This window comes from Phalacrocorax aristotelis, chromosome 18 (assembly GCF_949628215.1).
Source record: "Phalacrocorax aristotelis chromosome 18, bGulAri2.1, whole genome shotgun sequence".
Classification (NCBI taxonomy): domain Eukaryota; kingdom Metazoa; phylum Chordata; class Aves; order Suliformes; family Phalacrocoracidae; genus Phalacrocorax; species Phalacrocorax aristotelis.
In genome coordinates this window covers 3,375,809-3,393,978 of record NC_134293.1, presented here as the reverse complement: position 1 = coordinate 3,393,978, position 18,170 = coordinate 3,375,809, and the positions used below count along the sequence as shown (strand labels likewise).

At 39.1% G+C, this 18,170-nt stretch overlaps 1 protein-coding gene and 1 long non-coding RNA gene across 6 annotated transcripts in view; one reads left to right on the top strand and one right to left on the bottom strand.

The window, feature by feature from the left end:
* Positions 1–9,108, bottom strand: part of LOC142066210 (uncharacterized) — a 31,362-nt gene extending 22,254 nt beyond the window's left edge. The window contains exons 1-4 of one of the 3 annotated variants that reach the window (XR_012663637.1): positions 8,844–8,932; positions 8,244–8,310; positions 8,112–8,150; positions 7,332–7,372 (exon numbers count right to left, since the gene is read on the bottom strand). This is a non-coding gene — a long non-coding RNA (uncharacterized LOC142066210). Of the gene's footprint in view, positions 1–7,331; positions 7,373–8,111; positions 8,151–8,243; positions 8,311–8,843; positions 8,933–9,006 lie in introns of those variants that run through there. The other 2 variants (XR_012663636.1, XR_012663638.1) reach the window with 2 other exon arrangements.
* RNFT1 (ring finger protein, transmembrane 1) lies at positions 8,993–18,170 on the top strand. 3 transcript variants are annotated; one of them, XM_075113394.1, is made up of 9 exons: positions 8,993–9,095; positions 11,106–11,502; positions 11,817–11,893; positions 12,502–12,602; positions 13,263–13,416; positions 15,001–15,159; positions 15,999–16,064; positions 16,927–17,028; positions 17,220–18,170. In XM_075113394.1, the coding sequence occupies exons 2-9, from the start codon at positions 11,148–11,150 to the stop codon at positions 17,352–17,354; spliced, it is 1,149 nt and encodes a 382-aa protein (XP_074969495.1). In that variant the 5' UTR covers positions 8,993–9,095; positions 11,106–11,147; the 3' UTR covers positions 17,355–18,170. The 3 variants fall into 3 exon arrangements, with proteins under 3 accessions (XP_074969495.1, XP_074969497.1, XP_074969496.1); XM_075113396.1 differs by lacking the exon at positions 15,001–15,159; XM_075113395.1 differs by lacking the exon at positions 15,999–16,064.

Sequence of the window (18,170 nt, the reverse complement as noted above, 5' to 3'; positions counted from 1 at the left end):
GTACGTATGCACACATCCACACACACAGGCAAAAGTTTTGGGCATCTATTATATTACAGCTGAAGTCCTAACAGTGCTATGACATATTTATTTTTGGGGTTAATTTACCTACATCTGTCCCTTTCTCCTCACACTCTTATTCTCTAGCTCTCTCCCCTTTCACTGAGCTGAAGGGAAGGTTTTGCTGGTCTGTACGTTCCTTGTCCACAGCCCTTGCTCACAGTTGACATCTCCGTTCGGTCTTCCCTAGGAAGCTACTGTCAAAATTATAACTGTAATGATTTCAAAACAAACACACACCCCCAAGCAGTGTGGTGTGATGAACTCAGCATCAGAAGCAGAAATTAGAGAGCATAGACCAAACTTTTCAAATCCGAACACCTGAAGTTGTGCATCCAGATCCTATCTACACATATTAGGGAGCCTGTTTTTCACCAGGCATGCTCAGGCCTCCAGTAACTAGGGCTTTCTGCATCACTTGAAAAAGGCTTCTTATTTAGGTACTTATCTATGGATTTCTTGCCTAACTTCAGACAATCAAGTCCTACAATTTTCACTTACGAACTTCGGCACTTCAGCTGCCACATCAATAAAAATGGGTCTGTTAACTTGCTGGAGCCTGAATGGCCTTCAGCAAACTTTTTTTGTTTGTACTTTTGATCTATGAGCAGTCAGAGGCCCGGCTGAAGCTGATGGGCAAGAGAGTAATTTTCTACTGAAAACAGGGAAGACAAGCCTACACGCTTAATTGTTATAACATCTTCTGAAAGAAGTTATATGTGAGCCTAAGATGAATTCCAATATTCCTTCACTGGTGTTTTACTTCATAGGTAGTTCTCAGTTAAGTAGTAAGTACTTCTGTAAGTAGTCTTCCATTAATTCTTTCTATTAATAAAGAAAAGTACTGAGCTAAAACTCACTCTTAAATTAAGATAATAATTATCATAAACAGATGTTTTATTTGACAGTTTGAGGGTTATGGGTGTGCTGTGATTTAGTTCAGAGACTTTAGTTCAGCTGAAGACTCAGACCATAAGATTAAATGAATTAAATAGCCTCACCCTCATCTCTAATTGTATAAATCATAAAATCTCCACTCTAAGGGAGCGAATTGGAGATCTTTGCAAAAAGACACTAGTTTTGTTTTGTGACATAAGTGCAAACATACTGAATTTCTCAGAACTGGTTTTAAGTATGCCACTGCAAGAAAACCATACATTACAGCAAGATAACAAATGTGTCTTGCTTAACAAACAACAGCGTTATCTCCTTTGACCAGACACTGAGTAGATGGCACTATCTCTTAACCATATGCTGCAGACAAAGCCTCTGGCAGGTTGAAAGTCGAACACCTCGTACAATCATATATCCACTTATAAAATAACTAAACCACTGAAAAATAAGCATACAGCCAACTATGATATACATATGAAATGCATGGGGGAAAAATTCTTCTGTGGAAATGAAGTGTCACATTTGGAAACGTGGACTACTCAACTCTCAGGTCTATGCATCTCCTCCTAAACCATACAAGTGTGACTACTATACTTACTCCGACTTAATTGAAAAGTGGCTACGTTTGTGCTTGCTCTCCAAAACAAAAATTATTTTCTAATTAGGAGGAGCACTTTAATTTTATTCCAGAAACCTTTGCCTTCTGAATTAACATCTGCATCTTAATTTTTACAACAAAAACATTTACATAGTTAGGCACGGGGAAGTGTGATGAACAACAGCAGTTTCATATGCAGTATTTAGTTCAGAAATGTGCTGCCTCTTCACCAAGCTGTTGATGTCTATGCACAATTTTGTAGTAACTAGGGGCACAGGATATCCATAATATCAGCAACCAGTAATTCTGCATTTTGCATAATTCAGTTACTGATTTGTCACTTTTCATGAGCTACAGTGTTACTATACCATACTATACTACTAGCCTCAGGAACACCTGGAAACACAGCCTTGTTGCTGTTAAGGTCAAGGAACAGTCTATCACTGATTTCTACAAAGGCAGGCATGATAAAATTATCACAGACACACACTGCTGTGTCATTGTATGACATCTAACAAATTCTGTAATGAACAACCATCATTCCATAAATTGCAAACATGAATATCTCCTCCCCAACTAAACCATTTTCATTAATGAAATCAGAAAACAGTGAGCCCTGTGAGCACAAGCAGAAGGATTTCCTAATGGCAAAGCAAGTATTTTTATTTATAAGTATTTATAATGTTGGTGTAAAGAGGGCCTTGGTCCTACAAACTCATGCAAATAACTTCATAGACAAGGAACCCCTTGATTCTAATGAGACTACTCACTAATGTATGTTAATCACATACATTCAGAGGATTACAGCCTAAAAATGACAGCAGAGGTAGACTGCACTGCTGAAAGCACAGTAAAGTTCTTGAGGAAAGCATTGCCGACATATCTCAGAATGTTTTCCTTGTTCTTTGCATATTCATTTTTACCTACCGTTCTGAATAAATTAAGGAAAAGTTGTATAGCTTTGCCTCTAGATTCATAAACCTCCTTGAAAAATCATGATGGGCACAGTTTCTGCCACTCTGGTGGACACAGAGATTCTGTGGTGATTGCTTTGTAACAGAAAGTAGTTAGACATGGCTAGAAACTTGTATTAGAGAGATATTTGTTGTGAATTAATACAATAAAATTGTATAAAAAGAATCCCCCCCCACATTTATATTTCAATATCTGTGTCCAATCTCTTCGCTAATATATGCTCCTTCTCTGAATGGATTACTTACTTCACTTAAAAGCCTGTCAGCCTTTTTATTTATTTGTTTGTTTATTCATTTTTAAGAACAGGTTAAGCGCCTTCACTCAGGATTCGTTTTTCAGCCAGGCTCCTCAGGTAGGCTAATGCCAGATAACTTTAATGTAAGTAGGTCTGGCCCAAGAAAATCCTATTCAGCGGGCTATGCCTGCTTTTATTCTAACCTAGTGGTAGCTTTTCCCACTGACACATAGAAGAGGGGTACCTTGTCCTCAGAGAGTTGGGAAGTTTCTCCTAATGCCATTTTTTAGTTATTAATGCTGGATCCTCCCATTATTATAAATCAAAACTAGGAGAATATGTTGGCTTCCCAGGGTTGGAAAAAAAAATCTTTTAGTGTTACATTTTGTATTACAGAGGTCATCTCTACTGATTTGTAATACACTTGCAATAATTAGCTTTGAGTTTTAGTTAAACCAAATCAATTCTGTTTAGGCTATTAGTAAATTTTTACAGCAACGTATTGCTTTTACAGTATATTGGAAGGAAAAAATATTAACATGTATTAATCTACACAGGAATGGACCAATGTTTTAGCAAGGAGCCCCTCTAATAAGAGACCTCAGAAAGTTGGGAAGGGTGGGGAGGGAAATGAAGGAAGCACAAAAGGAACTTTCATTTTAGTGATGGTCAACAAGAGCTAGTGCAGAAAAGATTACTCAATTTATTCTAAATATTGGAGAATATTTATGACAGGGAGCAAAACAGCGTGCTCTTCAGTTCTCCAAAGGATCCAATGCTCACTTCTATTACACCTCCAACCTGGTGAACGAGGACTCGATCTCAGCATCTGAACATAGTCCAGGATTTCTGAAGGAAGAATCCAGGCAGTGCTCACCTCTATCATATGAGAATCTTCAAAAACACTTCTCAAGATAAACTAAAAATCTGAAGAGAAGCAAAGATGAAAGCAATAGCACCATGCAAAGGCAAACTACCACAGAAGACTAAAGTTTTTTCTGTTTTTTTTTCTGTCTCTTTTTCTTCTTTTGACATATTCGACCATGAAGTACAAATTTTCAAAATGCCAACACCAAAAAAAAAAAACCACCAAACCCCCAGAAACCCACACCACAAAACCCAGAACTCACAGCAGGGTCCTATGGTTCTTTCATGGGAAGTTGGGATATGCAAGAATTATGCACTCAGTCTAGATGCCAAGCATTTCCTTACGACATGTTGGAGATTTATCTAAATTTAATTCCCAATAACATTCCTATGAGCCAAAAAAAGCTACATGTTGTTTCTGAGGTCCTCCTCAGTCTAATTATTTTATCTTATGCAAGGAACATTAAAAAACAAAATACCAAATTATCATTTAATGAATAATGGCACACTTTACCAAAGAACTTGACCGGCACAAAACAAGCACAGAAAAATAACTGATGCGGAATTCCTATTTTACAGTCTTGGACAATTATTTTTAAATTTGGTAATGTATTCATTTTACATTTTTATATTATTATTATTATTATCCCTGCTGTACTTGTAAAATGTTATAGGCATAATCTGGATAATCTTATTCCATGATGAACATCATCTTACAAAATCTTTTTTGTTAGAACTAAAAAAGCCCTCCATATCGCTAGAAACAGAATTTTATATATTGCCACCAAACTAAAAACAGTAAGTAAATATTAACTTTGTGAAGTGCAAAACAAGTTTTATTGACCAGTGAGGTAAATATTGACTGAAGTGAAGAAAATATTTATGTGCTGACGTTAATGGGACAAATCCCATTCACACGACAAACAAGATTTTTGCCTACTATATTTCTGTGTTTGTATTTATCCTGAAAGTTCTGAGAAGAAATATCTGGAAATCTGTCTACAACGGTAGTGCTTTTTAAAAACAAGTGTTTTTCCTTAGCAGCTAAAATGGATATGCATTCAGAGGGCCAGAATATTTTTGACCTTGCGCAAGGCAGAGGTTTAACAAATGGTTTTCAGACCAAATGTGTTAACTCACTTACTAAAATCTGACCAGATAACAACATCCAAGACCTCTGTTTAGCTGATCTCTAAAAAGGTAAACAGAAAGTTGGTCAATTTTCAACCACTCACTCATAAACCAAAATTTTTCTTACACAGGTAGTGGTAACTAACACCAGAAGATTCTCTATCTCACCATTTGTTCAGGTTATAGTCAGCCAAATAAAGCTTTTTATGGCAGGCAATCTTAATAATTACAAAGAATAATTACAAATAATTACAAAAGTAGGGGTTTTTTTTCCTCCTGTGAGTTAAAGGCCGCCACCCAACCAGAACACGCACAGAGCAGTTACAGGGGTGCTTAGAGGAAGCAATACCTCAGCCTGAGGTACCAACAGAACCAGCTTCAGGAGAAGAATGTTCCCTCCTATTGCCAATGTGCCACAGCAGCCCCCCCGCTGCCCCCTGCCCCCAATAAAACCCTTTCCCACACTAAAACACAAACTAGCCTAAATTAATAAACCAATATAACTTGTAAGCATTTCCATTTTATGAGGTGCCTTAGAACATCCATTTGGTTTTTGAACCTAAAATATATTACTATTTACCAAGGAAAATAAAGAATAACCAGGGATATAACTATAAGCAGGTACTACAGATCAAATATAAATTAACAAACCCACCTACCCCTTCCTAGTAAATCCACCTCAGGTAGGTTTTTTACATACATGAGAAGTCATTATTCAATAGACGGTTCACCCAAGGATTCACACATTCAGATTAACACATTAGACTGGAAAAAAAAATTTTTGAGAAACTTGAAAGATTCTGTTGAAAATTCTGGTACCTTTAAACACACCTATTAGAGAATACCAATGTCTTACACAGTGGATGATTACAGTACATCTTCTGACCTAAATACCTTCTTAATGGTCTTACAACAGCAATTAACACACACCTTCTAAAATTCTTTAACGGCTGAATATTTTCTGAGTAATTGTATTTAACAGATCGTTCAGTGTCACTACAAGAAAAGACCAGTTCAGAAAACAGCTTCTCCACTTCATTCTAATGACCATGGGAATCGCTCTTTCTTGCGGATAAAGACAGAGGCTGAGCACCCTCCTGTGCAGTGAGCAAAAATTACAACTGCCCTTTGTGGCTCTGCTATCTAATTTTCATTCAAGTCTCTCTATATATAAAACCCCAGACTCCAGGATCTAATTCACCAGTTTTCAAACAATTATATGATACCATTTCGGCAGAACTACTCTCAGTTTAGAATGACTTAACAGAAACGAGCACACTGCTGTACACAGAGAGCTAGGAAGATTTCTGGAAACCTCAGGGAACAAGATGATGTCATTGCATTATGAAAATATCTGGTTCAAATTCTTTGCGAGTCTGCTTGACAAAGCTTACATGACCAGACTTTAAAAGTGAAAATCAGGCTCCTCTGCCGTCACTCCAGTGAGAAGTTTTCAAAACTGGTCTCTGTTCTTCAGTGTCTTAAATATGGGAGCACAGGAGCTTTTTCTTGTGCTCGAAATTCAAACCGAAGCAAAGGTTGTATAATCGCAAGAGCTAGTTATAAAAAGATTGTGCATTCAAAGCTCAAGGAGCATTCAAATTTCAAAGGTCATTTGAGCTGCTTGGCAAGACTTTCAAATCCTTCAAACAATTTAAATTAAACCCTCTTAATTTTGCAAAAGTCTTCCATAGTCGGGTAACATTTTGTGTGAATGAAGACAACCAATAAAGCCTTTGAATATTCAGGACATTCTGCTATTTTACAGACTCTGGTAAGGAAACAATTTTTTATCATATCATTAACTACAATTCCTTTACATGTATCTGAGATCAGTTCCTTTAAATTTCACCAAAGATGTATGCTGTACATCTAAACTTGAAGGACTAGTTCCTTCCACACCTTCTGATGAAAAATAGTGATATTACAGTTTATTAGGAGGAACAAAAGATGAAGATTGTTATTCCTTAATCTGGTCTACGCAGCAAGATTTCTGCAGAGTTCCTTCAGGAATTAGGACTGGGATACAAAATATTTTCTTCTAATATTTTTCTGTATAGAACTCACCAACTTTTAGTACAGAATAACTGTTGAAAATGCAAGTATTGTGCTGCCAGGGCATCACCAGCAGAGTTCCACGAGGATCAGTGTTTGTTCCAATATTGTGTCATGCATTTAGCAAACACAGGAAAAGCAGGCATACACTGGTGAAATCTGCTGATAGCATCAATTAAGAAGGTACCACCTATAGCTAGGACGATGAGATACTTATATCTAAGTATATATATATATATATACACTCGAAAACATGCCTGGACACTGACTGGTTCAACAGTCTGTATGGAATTTATGGGCATCCTAGGAGGCAAGGCCGAAATACAGATTGGTAAATCTATTATTAGGTATTACATGACCTAATGTGTGCAATACCCATGGGAAAAGACTTCCGAATTTATATTAATAATCTCTGAAATCTTTCCTGTGTCAGGAGTTACTAAATCCAGAGGTCATTAATAGCACCATGAAAACATACCTGTTAAATAACATCATCACTGAGGAGGAGTTACATACCTTCTAATGAGCTGTGAATTGGAGATAAATCAGCAAGTGACCTGCATGAGCAAACATTATTGATTAATAACCCACCATGAATTAATTTCATACTTCCAGTGCATGTAACAATGAGAAAGTTTGAGAAGAACTTGGATTTTAAACTACATTTGTACTTCAATGCATTTAACAATTACAAAAAAGAAACAGCTGAATGAGGCTTTTATATTTATACACTTCCAAGCAATGTACAGAAGGCATGCATAATTTGCAACCATAAAATACTATTTAAAAATAAAAGATTTATAATTGCTTTTCCTGATTTGAGAATCAAATTAAGTTTTTTCACATTGTCTTTCATAATCCAAACACTATGTGAATGACTAACTGAGCAAACAGTAAGAGAATGAACAATATGGCATAGCATAAGTCAAACACAACAGTTTTGTGTTATCCTTGGAAGGATGGGGATATAGCCATATAATTCTTAGAGTGCTTCCAACTGAGCATCTGAAATCTGCATTGGTGCTGCTACTGAGCAGTGTTGCGATAATTAGGCAGTACTATGGAAATCAGAAGGTCGTCTTAGTTCAGAGGGCCTACAGGAACAGGAGGCTTGTGGGTTTGTTTAATCCTTCAGCGTATTGCTAGTATCTGGTTTCTTCCAATACACCAGCCACAGCCCAAGGGAAATGCATAGGATATGAGGCCCGAGATTTCCAATCGAGGAATTCTAGATACAGGTTCCAAAACTACCACAAAAGTAGATCGTGTTGCTGCAGATGCCTCCTTAAAACCTACCTCCAACAGAAACAGAGATGTGTCCAGTGTTTTCAGCTTCTTCCCTGAGTACAAAAGAGAAGGTTTCTGATTAGATGGTACATATTACTGAACACCAGGCCGCTTTACTCTTCCAAACACTTAGTTTTTCACCTCATAAGATCTGATGTCTAAGTGCCCGTCCTTCCCCCCTTCCGAGGTTACTGACCCTGCAGCATTTCTGTATTTGAGATTTTGAATTAAAACAGAAATATTGTTTTAACGCAGAACAACATGGGACTGAATTTTAAAACTGCTCAGATATTACACACTGGTTTCAGTGTGAGCTGCATACCTAAATGCTTTTAGAAAAATATCTGAGCCAAGGAAAACAGATGCCATTTCTGGATGCAAACTAATTTATTCAAGAGCATATTTTGAAAGAAAACCCTGTATCTATCTAATTTCAAGCTTTTACTAAGACCTACAGGGGCATCAACTGGGGCAGCATTTTCCTCAGGTTTCCTAGGAGGCAAAGCCAATTTCCAGACAGCAGGACTTCCCTGTGGCGAGCGCTAATCGCCACTGAGAAGTAATGATACCGCGGTACATATATATATTTATTAATTTCCTTTGTTGTTATTGCCTTCCCAGGTTAATTTTAATTGAGGCTTTAAATAAAAATGAATAGGAAACACTGCCCGCCCCCGCCGCCGCCCCGTTTGGCGGGCCCGGACGACTCCGGGTCCCGAGGCTGAGGCGAGCCCCCCTCACCGCCCTACAGGGCACCCCCAGCCGCCTCCCGCTCCGCGACGGGGCGAAGGCCTCGACGAGCCGCAGCCGCCCGTTGCCAGAGCAACACCCAGCTCGGGGCCTTCCTCCTCCTCCTCCCCTCACGGCTCCTCCTCTTCCTCCCCCCCGCCGCGCCCTCTCCCACCCACTCGTCTTCGGCGGCGGCGATGGAGGCGGCGGGCGGCCGCGGCCTGGGCAGCGGCGCCGGGCGGGAGGCGCCGGGCGCCTGATGAGGTACCGCCGCCGGGCCGCGGATTGGCGCCTCGCCGGGCTGGAGCCAGGGGAGGGGCGGGAAGGGGGCTGCCGGCGGCCGCACCCCCTCGGAGCCCGGGGCGGTGGGGGAGGAAGGAAGCAAGCAAAGAAGGAAGCGGGGACGCGCCTCCAGGGTCGCCCCCTCCCTGCGACGGGGCTCCTGCGGGGCCGCCCCGGCGCTGCCCGCAGCGGCAGCCGGGCCTCCCGCCGCCTCACGGTGGGCTGGCGGCGAGGGCGGGCGGCGGCGCGGCCCGGCGAGGGGCGCGGGTGAGGCGAGGCCGCCGCGGCCCAGCGCCGGCCGGAGACAGGGGAGGCGGGGAAGGGTCTCCCTTCCCAGCGCGGCGGGAGGCGGCGGGCGGGCGGAGTGGGGGAACGATCGAGGAGAAGAGCCTTTTCAAAGATCTTATTTCATTGGGGCGGGAAAAGAAATTCTGGAAGCCGTCCGGTGCGTGCGGATTTCTTAGGCTTTGAAATACCGCTTAATAACTTAGTTATTTGAAAGTTTGCGAGGCAGAGTGTCGGGGCAGGCTGCGTTACTTGAACAATGGGATCGCTCACTTTTTCCTTTAAACACCGTCCGTTTTTGCAGAAGCAGGCCCTAAACCACCGAGGAGTGCTAATGGGATTTTTTTTTTTTTAATTCCCCTCCTTTTAAAACCAGCATTCGTGGCCTGATCCTGCAGGCACACTGAGTAATGCTGCTCGTGCGAGTCAACACTATCTCCAGTTTATTTGCTTTATTCATGTGCATAAAATTACAGACACGAATTTTGGCTGGATTGAAGTATGATGTAATCTTTGGCCAACAAAAATGTAGTAGTAGTAGCAGCACTTCTAAATGGTAGTAAGTTCCCATATTCACATATTGTTTAAATTAATGCAATTTACTCTTCTAATATAATCTCCATTTCAAAGGCTAAAGGATTCTAGGTTTGTGCAAATACGCTAAAAACTTATTGCAGTGCAAAACCATTTTTACTTTAACCTTTTTGTATCCCCAGTGAAACCAGCCACATATACATGCAGAGCTTTGGAAAAAAATAATTTCCAAGAGGAATCTGGAAGAATTTTAATTGTCAAAAAAGGATTATATCAAAATGTCCCATGTTTCAATAATATTATTTGATAGTGACAAGGTATTGTGCCAAATCCAACTTCAAAACTTTCTCCAAAGTTGTCACTCTGATGTCACACCAGTCCAGAGAAGTAGATTTAACACTATTTGACCAATGCAAAGACTGCCACAGAAGTGAAAAACTAACCAGGAAGACAACAGAAAGATGCCAAAGGAGAGATAAATAAGCCCTCATTTGAGTGGTCTCACTGTTGGATTACTGCTTGTTGGCCGCATTTCTTTTTTCACCTAGACCATATGGTCCAGGCTTTTAAATGCTTCTTACAGAATGGACTAAGCTGGTTCTGCTCACTTACCCAGACAGGATAATCTTGTTAATAATCTCATAATGCCTCTCAATTTTGAGCATGCACTGGCTTTCAATTAGACTTGTCTGAACAAATGCTTACCATTTTATGGATGCATGTAAACGTACTCTTCGCTTCCTTCCCATCATTGTTTGTTCCTTCTTTGGCCTACTACTGTTACTATTTTTGTGAAATTACGCAGCACTTCTAAGATCTCTTCTGTACAAGGTATTGCTGGTCTCATATTCAGCAGCTTTTGCTGTTCTCATTTGCACTGAAGCAACTTTAGATTTTACTAAGGCAGCCAGGTTCACTGCAGGCTAGAAAATCTGCACGTGAATGAGAGGAAGTCACTTGATACAGCTCACAGAAGGGGTACCCTGTGGATTCAGGGCGCAAACCCAGCATGCCAGCTTTCCGAACAAAGGCAGACAGTCTGTCTCAGAAGCAGAATCTTTACTTTGTGCAGGCAATCACTTAGCAGAATCTATTGTATTTTTCTGTTGGGTTTTTTTCCCTCCGAACTAGTTATCTCTTCCTTCAATTGTGACTTCTTATATCCCACTCTAGGAAATAAAATAGCAAGAATCTGGACCAGAAGAAAATCCCACCATGCAACCAAGCTGCAGTCATCTCCACAACATCCAAGGGAGTGGTGATGACTCTTCATCTTCTCAGAGCGCCCACGCAGCGAGGTTGTCAGGAGAGAGCTCACGCCATCATAGCGGAGATGTTCGCATACAGCTAAACTCTGCTGTGGGAGAAGCCAGAGAAAATGCGAGTTCCCAACGTCGCTCACACGGACATGCCCACAGCGAAGCCGGGGGGCCTGACGATCCTACTCCAGACTCGGAGGAACACAGCAGCAGCTCCCTCTCAGAGTTCAGATACCTCCTCCAGTGGCTGCACAAAAGTCTGCCGTACATCTTGATTCTGTGTGTCAAATTGATCATGCAGCATATAATTGGTAGAGTATAACAAAATAAGTTCTGAGAGAACAGAAAAAGATATACCAATAACCATGCCTGAAATTAATTCAATTTATTTTTAGCTTTATTTTTATTTGCTTTATTCATCAGAAAGAGAGATTTACCAAACTACATTTCAGTGGCTTCTGTTTCCTTTGCTGGCGTATGTACAATGTTCTTAATTATTCTGGCTTGATAGTCTGAGCTATTAATTGCAATTACAAAGACATACTAGAAGTGGCTGGTCTTTTTAACCCAGTTCAGTAATTTTTTTTTATTTTCTTGTGTATAACTGACCCTTTTTTCCTAATAGGCATTTCCCTTGGAATTGGGCTGCTAACAACTTACATGTATGCAAACAACAGCATAGTAAATCAGGTTTTTCTAAGAGTAAGTATTACCCTGTGCAACAAAATTCTGTAAGTTAACCAAGATCTTTACCAATTTTTGAAAGAAAGGTGAATGGAGATGATGTTTTATTTACCTAATAATTTTAGGTGCTAAGGTTTCAAGATGGAAGTAAGATCTTAATGCTTCCGTACAGCGTAGAGCCTCTCAGATACGTAAGGTTTGCAAAATTCAGGAGGAGTTTTTTTGTGCCCCGACTTTGAATACTGAAATAACTTCAACTGATAAAAGCTTTTTGGAATTTATGGAAGAACTTCTTAACTATATTTGTGGAATCAAATAGCAGGTGACTAAACTTTGAGCTCTGTTCACTCCCAAAGGAAAACCTGTTGTTTCTTCAGAGTGGGGTGGGCTTTGGTTGTGTTTAGAAACAAACCTTAATACACATAGAAATTGTTACACTGAAAACACAAAAATTACTGCTTTACCTTTCCATTGAGTTCTCCCATTGTATTTGACCTGAAACCACTAAGATTAAATCCTCTAGTAGTAAAACTGTTCAGGTGCACCAGACTTAGTGCTTTGGAGATACATTTAAGACGCTGATACTGAGATAAGGACTGTAATATGTCTTTATGGTTACCTTACAGGAACGGTGCTCCAAGTTGCAGTGTGCTTGGTTACTAGTATACCTAACTGGATCTTCTCTTCTCTTGTATTACACCTTTCATTCTCAGTCACTGTATTACAGGTAAGTAGAGGAACATTTCTACTCACATCATAAAACGTTTCCAGTTAATACTTGAGTAATTTGATCTATTTACAATAAATCTGGGCTGCTCCTCTTTTTCTTTAATTGTGGCACTGGCTTCTCTTTCATTTTGATCTCCATTCCTCCTCTTCTGTCAAACTGAACAGGTGCAGTCCTTAAAAACAGTATGTTGGAATTTGCAAGATTAGACCCTGTACTTCACTTAATGGTACTACTGTACCATGGGGGGTGTAGCTGGGTTTGATTCCTAGCTTTGACCATACCACCTTGCCTTCGGAACACTGAATACAGCATTCTTGGGCTCAGTGGAGTTCGTCTCCAATAAATTTTTTCTTCCCTTGCCATTCGGTAGCTACAGTCTTGGCTGTAAATCAGTCAAAGGCTGTACTGCTAAACGGGAAAGAAGGCCTATCTCTAGAGGATGGGGGTTGTGATGAGGATACAGGAAAGAAGATTCAAAACTGAGGTTGTCAGAGATCATAAATGATAGATTTCCAATAAAGAGTTCATTTCCTTAGCAAATACGTTTCCTCTATGTAAACCAGGTTTACATTTTTAATTAAACCTGCTGTGATAATCTCTGGTTATGCTTTGCTCTAAACAGGGTGCTCCAGTAACTTCTGCTAATTCTTTTTGTAGCTTAATCTTTTTAAAGCCTACTGTGGATTTTATGAACTTCTGGGAGATACTCTGGATTGTGGGAATCACAGACTTTATTCTGAAATTCCTCTTCATGGGCTTCAAGTGCTTTATTCTCTTGGTGCCTTCTTTTGCAATGTCCTTTAAATCCAAGGTAAGAAAACAAGCTATCGTTTTGCTTCCTTACGAAGATCCTTTTACTGTAATATTAGGTAATTACTAAATTCTACCCAGAGAAAACCCTTTTTAATTAAAAGCCTGTGTATAATCCACCACTGCACTGTGGGTAAGAAAACCCTGTGGATTTCATGTTCTTCCCTGCTTGGTGCTAAAGAAGGTTTACAGTCTGATCTGAAACAATTGCTTGTATTATGTCATCGGATAAATGGGTTTATTTCTACTCTAAGTGGGGGGGGATAAAGAAACCTTTTATTAGCTGCAATGCAAGAATGTATATCCAGGCTGTTAGCATGGAGCAGCTCACACACAGGAAGTTTTTTATGTGCTCGACAGTAACTGACATGGGAAGATTTTACGATCTGCACATGCAAACAGCTGTGTTTTCTGTCTCTTCAAAATAATTCTGAATTTTCTTTTTGTTAATAAACCTAAGCGATATTTGTGTCAGATCAATGAATTTGATTCATAGCTTAATTCCTCAAACCAGTGAAGTTTAATGATATTTATAGCAGCCTACATTGGTTAATGGGGTATTTATTTTTATCTGCTTCCTGAGGCGAGACATGCGAAAACCAATTAAATTTTATGTCAAAGTAGCAAATAATAGCACTGTTTCAAAAAACAAACAAACAAAACAACTACAGTTCACAGATGATAGCATTTGAACAGGACGTTTTGGTAGCTTTTATCTTTTCAAACATACCAGGACAGAGTTTTTCTCTGGACCAACCAATTTCATTAAAAGCCAGTAATACAACATCCAAAAAAATAATTGTTGAAAATTCCATTATACCAACTGTGACCTAAACTGTGGATTAATTAAGGAGAGAATCTGGTCAGTAGTGGCAAACCATGGTATTATGCAGTGTACATTATAGATAGATTTATAACAGAGAAGTAATAATCTTGTTTTCAAGACAAAAACTTAAGGAGGTAAAAGAGCTATATATATTTACTGTTATACATGCACACACACAGAGTGCTCTATGGAGGACACTTGTGCTTTGCAGTTGTTATTGCCCCATCCTGTATAGGAGTTAATTATCACAAGGTAAGGCTTTTACACAGGCATGAAGTAATGTTTACAGGAAAGCAGTTTAACTTATTTTTGTTTTAAAAAGAATGGGCCTTACTCATTTTTTAATCCTGAATGCAGGACACGACTCTGCTAATGACAAGCTGATATGTGACCAAATTTGTCTTATTTTTCATGTAACTTATCTTTTTTTGATGCTTAGGAAATTAAGTCCTAACTACTTAACAATGCTTAACTTAACAATTAAGTATTGTTAAGTAGGTGGGCATCTGACAAAGCCATCCTATTTTAGCCTATAATTTGATTTTCTCTAGTACAGCAATCAGTTGCGTTACTGTTATTTGTACGGTTGTGGTAACTCATCATCTGGTCTTCATTCTTTTTCATGCTTCATATTTAGTTGTTCCAAGATGTTATGAGGGGAAGTTACTCAGAAGAATAACAGCGCATCTTTTCTCTATATTTAAAAAAAAAACCTTTGTGTGTTAAATCTTGAGCGATTCCTTTGCATGTCTTGCTTAGGGCTACTGGTACATGCTGTTAGAAGAACTCTGCCAGTATTACCGTATGTTTGTCCCCATACCAGTTTGGTTCCGTTATCTTATTGGCTATGGGGAGCTGGACAGTGTTCTAGGATGGACTGTTGGGATATTGCTGGGCCTTCTCTACCTCATCCTAAAAGTATGTAAGCTTTATATTCCTCTCAAACTATTTTGCAGTAATTACCACTGGAGGGTTAGAGGCACACAAACTAACACATTTCTGAATGTTCCCCTGTGTTTGAACTGACTTGCAACTCAATGCTTTGGTTTAACTGACACAGCCTTCCAAAACTGATAGGAATACTGGCTCAGGGCACTAAACCTGCTTTTTCCTGCACCTGTTCTGGCAACGGATCGAGGCTGCACAGCAGAGAACACTGTTACTATAGGTCCCCTCACATCAGACACCAATCAGACTGTTAACAGATATTGAGGAAGAGAGCTTGCAAAAATAAAGGTGAAAGTAATGGCTAAAAGAATCAGCATTTTCTAGGAAACTAGATTTTTTTTTCTCTGCTAGAGTATCCTGTGCGATGCTAAACAAGTTAATCATACGTGTTCATACTGGGTGTCTACTTCACCAAAGAGCTAATCTGCCCCAAATGTAACCAGACTAGGTACAAGTTTGGCTTCAAACACAAAAAATACTTACAGTGCTAAGGAATCTGAAGACTGTTGCATATATGATGATAATGCTGGCAGATGTGCACTGGAGCGCTTTGTTTCAGAACCTCAACACTACTTTTCTTCTAAAGAACAGACACCTACTGGGAAAAAAACTTCAGGCTAAATTCTTAGTTTGGTTACATATTAAGCAACCAAAATAGGGTTAGTCTGAACTATAGCTTTGCTTATGTGCCTGCCAACATCAAACTAGCATTGAGGCTTTTAGTGTTGGAATCTGCAGAAAAGCTTGGAAGCTTTTTAGTTCACAGAGAAAAATACTAAGCATAACTCAGGTATTCTTTCCCATTTCAGCTTTTGAGCTTTTTTGGACAATTGAGAAACTTCAGGCAGGTCTTACGGATATTTTGTACACGACCAGTGAGTACTGTTTTGTCATAAGAGAATTCAATAAACCCAATTTACATGAAAATACTTTTTAAAAATACCCCATTCCTGTATTACTTTGTATTGTTCCAGCAATAGACAACTGCATTTTTGAAGTAAAACCTGCGCACTTGTTCTCCTGTTTCACAGTCTGAATTCCTTGACTACCTGATTATGTTGCCATCTGAACAACAACAAAAAAAAAACCCACCAAAAATCTAGTCTGTGTGTCTCTTCAGATAAATGTATGTGAAATAACGTACCCTTTTTGTCCTGCTATTCCACTTTTTAACTAGAATCAATATTGGTTGGATGCGGGCAGAGCTTTATGCTGAAATAGAGTGAGAATTGAAGCTTAGAAAAATAATTAACATAATTCTAACAGAAGTTCCTTGCATAAGTTTCTCAATATTCTCTCTCTGTAGTAGGAGGTATTGTTTAGAGTCTGCTATTCCTGCAGTAAAATGCATAGAAGATTTTGGAGCACAGTGTCATTGAACTAAAAGAAAAATAAAACATTTCTCATTTTCTAAGTTCTATCCTGATCAAATTGGAACTTAACACAGTGTTTTACTCAGAGGTGACTGTTAAAATAGAGCTGATACAGATTTTTCCAGTAACTGTGATCAGGGGAAGATACTAACTAGACAGCATGGTAAGTGGGAGCACAGAAGCTTTAGGCCCCAAGACAACTATTAAAAAACTTAGCAACATTTTGCTGGGTTAGGGATCGAATAGTTGTCCTGACATAACAGCCCTTATCCCCAGTTCCTTTCTGTCCTGGTATTTCTGTGTTTTGTTTTGGCTTGTCCCCTGCCCTGAAACTAATATCTACTGAAAATACCTTGTTTTACAGCACTATGGGGTGACAGCTAGCAAGAGACAGTGTTCTGAAGCGGATGATATTTGTTCAATCTGCCAAGCTGAATTTCAGAAGCCTATTCTGCTTATCTGTCAGGTAATACACGATCAGAATTATTTTTTTGCAAACTTAAGAATGTTTTAAACAACGGGTAAACAAGAACTACATGAAGTTAGATTAGTGAGCGTGTCTTCTGATTATTTTTAGATATCAGGCTATGCAAATAATATACCGTCTTGCAAATGGAAGAGCTTAGAAGCTCTAAGTTCTCATTCTTTTCATTACAGCACACATTTTGTGAAGAATGCATCTCTTTATGGTTTAATAGAGAAAAAACGTGTCCACTCTGCAGAACTGTTATTTCAGACCATGTTAACAAGTGGAAGGATGGAGCTACATCTATGCATCTACAGATTTTCTAAAGCATGTCAAACAACTTGCTTTACAGTTTGTTTGTTCAAGCACAGGTTTTTCAGTTTACTGCAGATTAAATTGTAGGTGGCTCAAGGAATGAGTTTCCAAATTCTAGATATCGTGCTTCTATGAAATGTTCCAGTATTTAGAACAGTGCAGAAAATGTTAACTTGACCTTAAGTATAGAAAAGTTTTCAGAATGAATGCAGAAAAGCCGGCATTGCTTCTCTTGTGACTCTTGTAGGAAATAATCAAGTCGTTGAGAAATGCTGCATTACTTCCTGAAGCAGCTTCTTAACTCAACGTTTTATCTAAAACTTGAAGTAGAGTTCCAGACTGTACTAAATTGTCTTTATCCTCTAACATGATTCAACCCAAAAGGTCAACCTACCCAATTCTATTAAGATTACGAGCAAATTTTATACTCTGGACTACAGTGAGAATTAGAGCTACTTGTCACAACTCGGCATTAAAGCTCCTTTAATGCTAGCCCAGTACATCAGAGAAACGAGCTTCTTATTCGTGCACCAGTAACAGCAACTATTTCTCACTGTACCTGAAGATAAGCCACAAGAGTCAGACATTTCCCCTTTAGGTTCTTGTAGACTTCTAATGGATCTTTGGCTTACTACATAAACCAACCACTGATGTTAGTTTCTTACTTAGGATTTTATATAAAGTTGGTATTTTTAAAACAAATCTTGAATACTATATTTTTGTCATAACAGGAACCAGATTTTCTTACAGGGGAGAATCTATTTTATACTATATTTGCAATTTGTAGTATGCATAAAAATCAGAGAGAATAAATGCATTTAAATCTA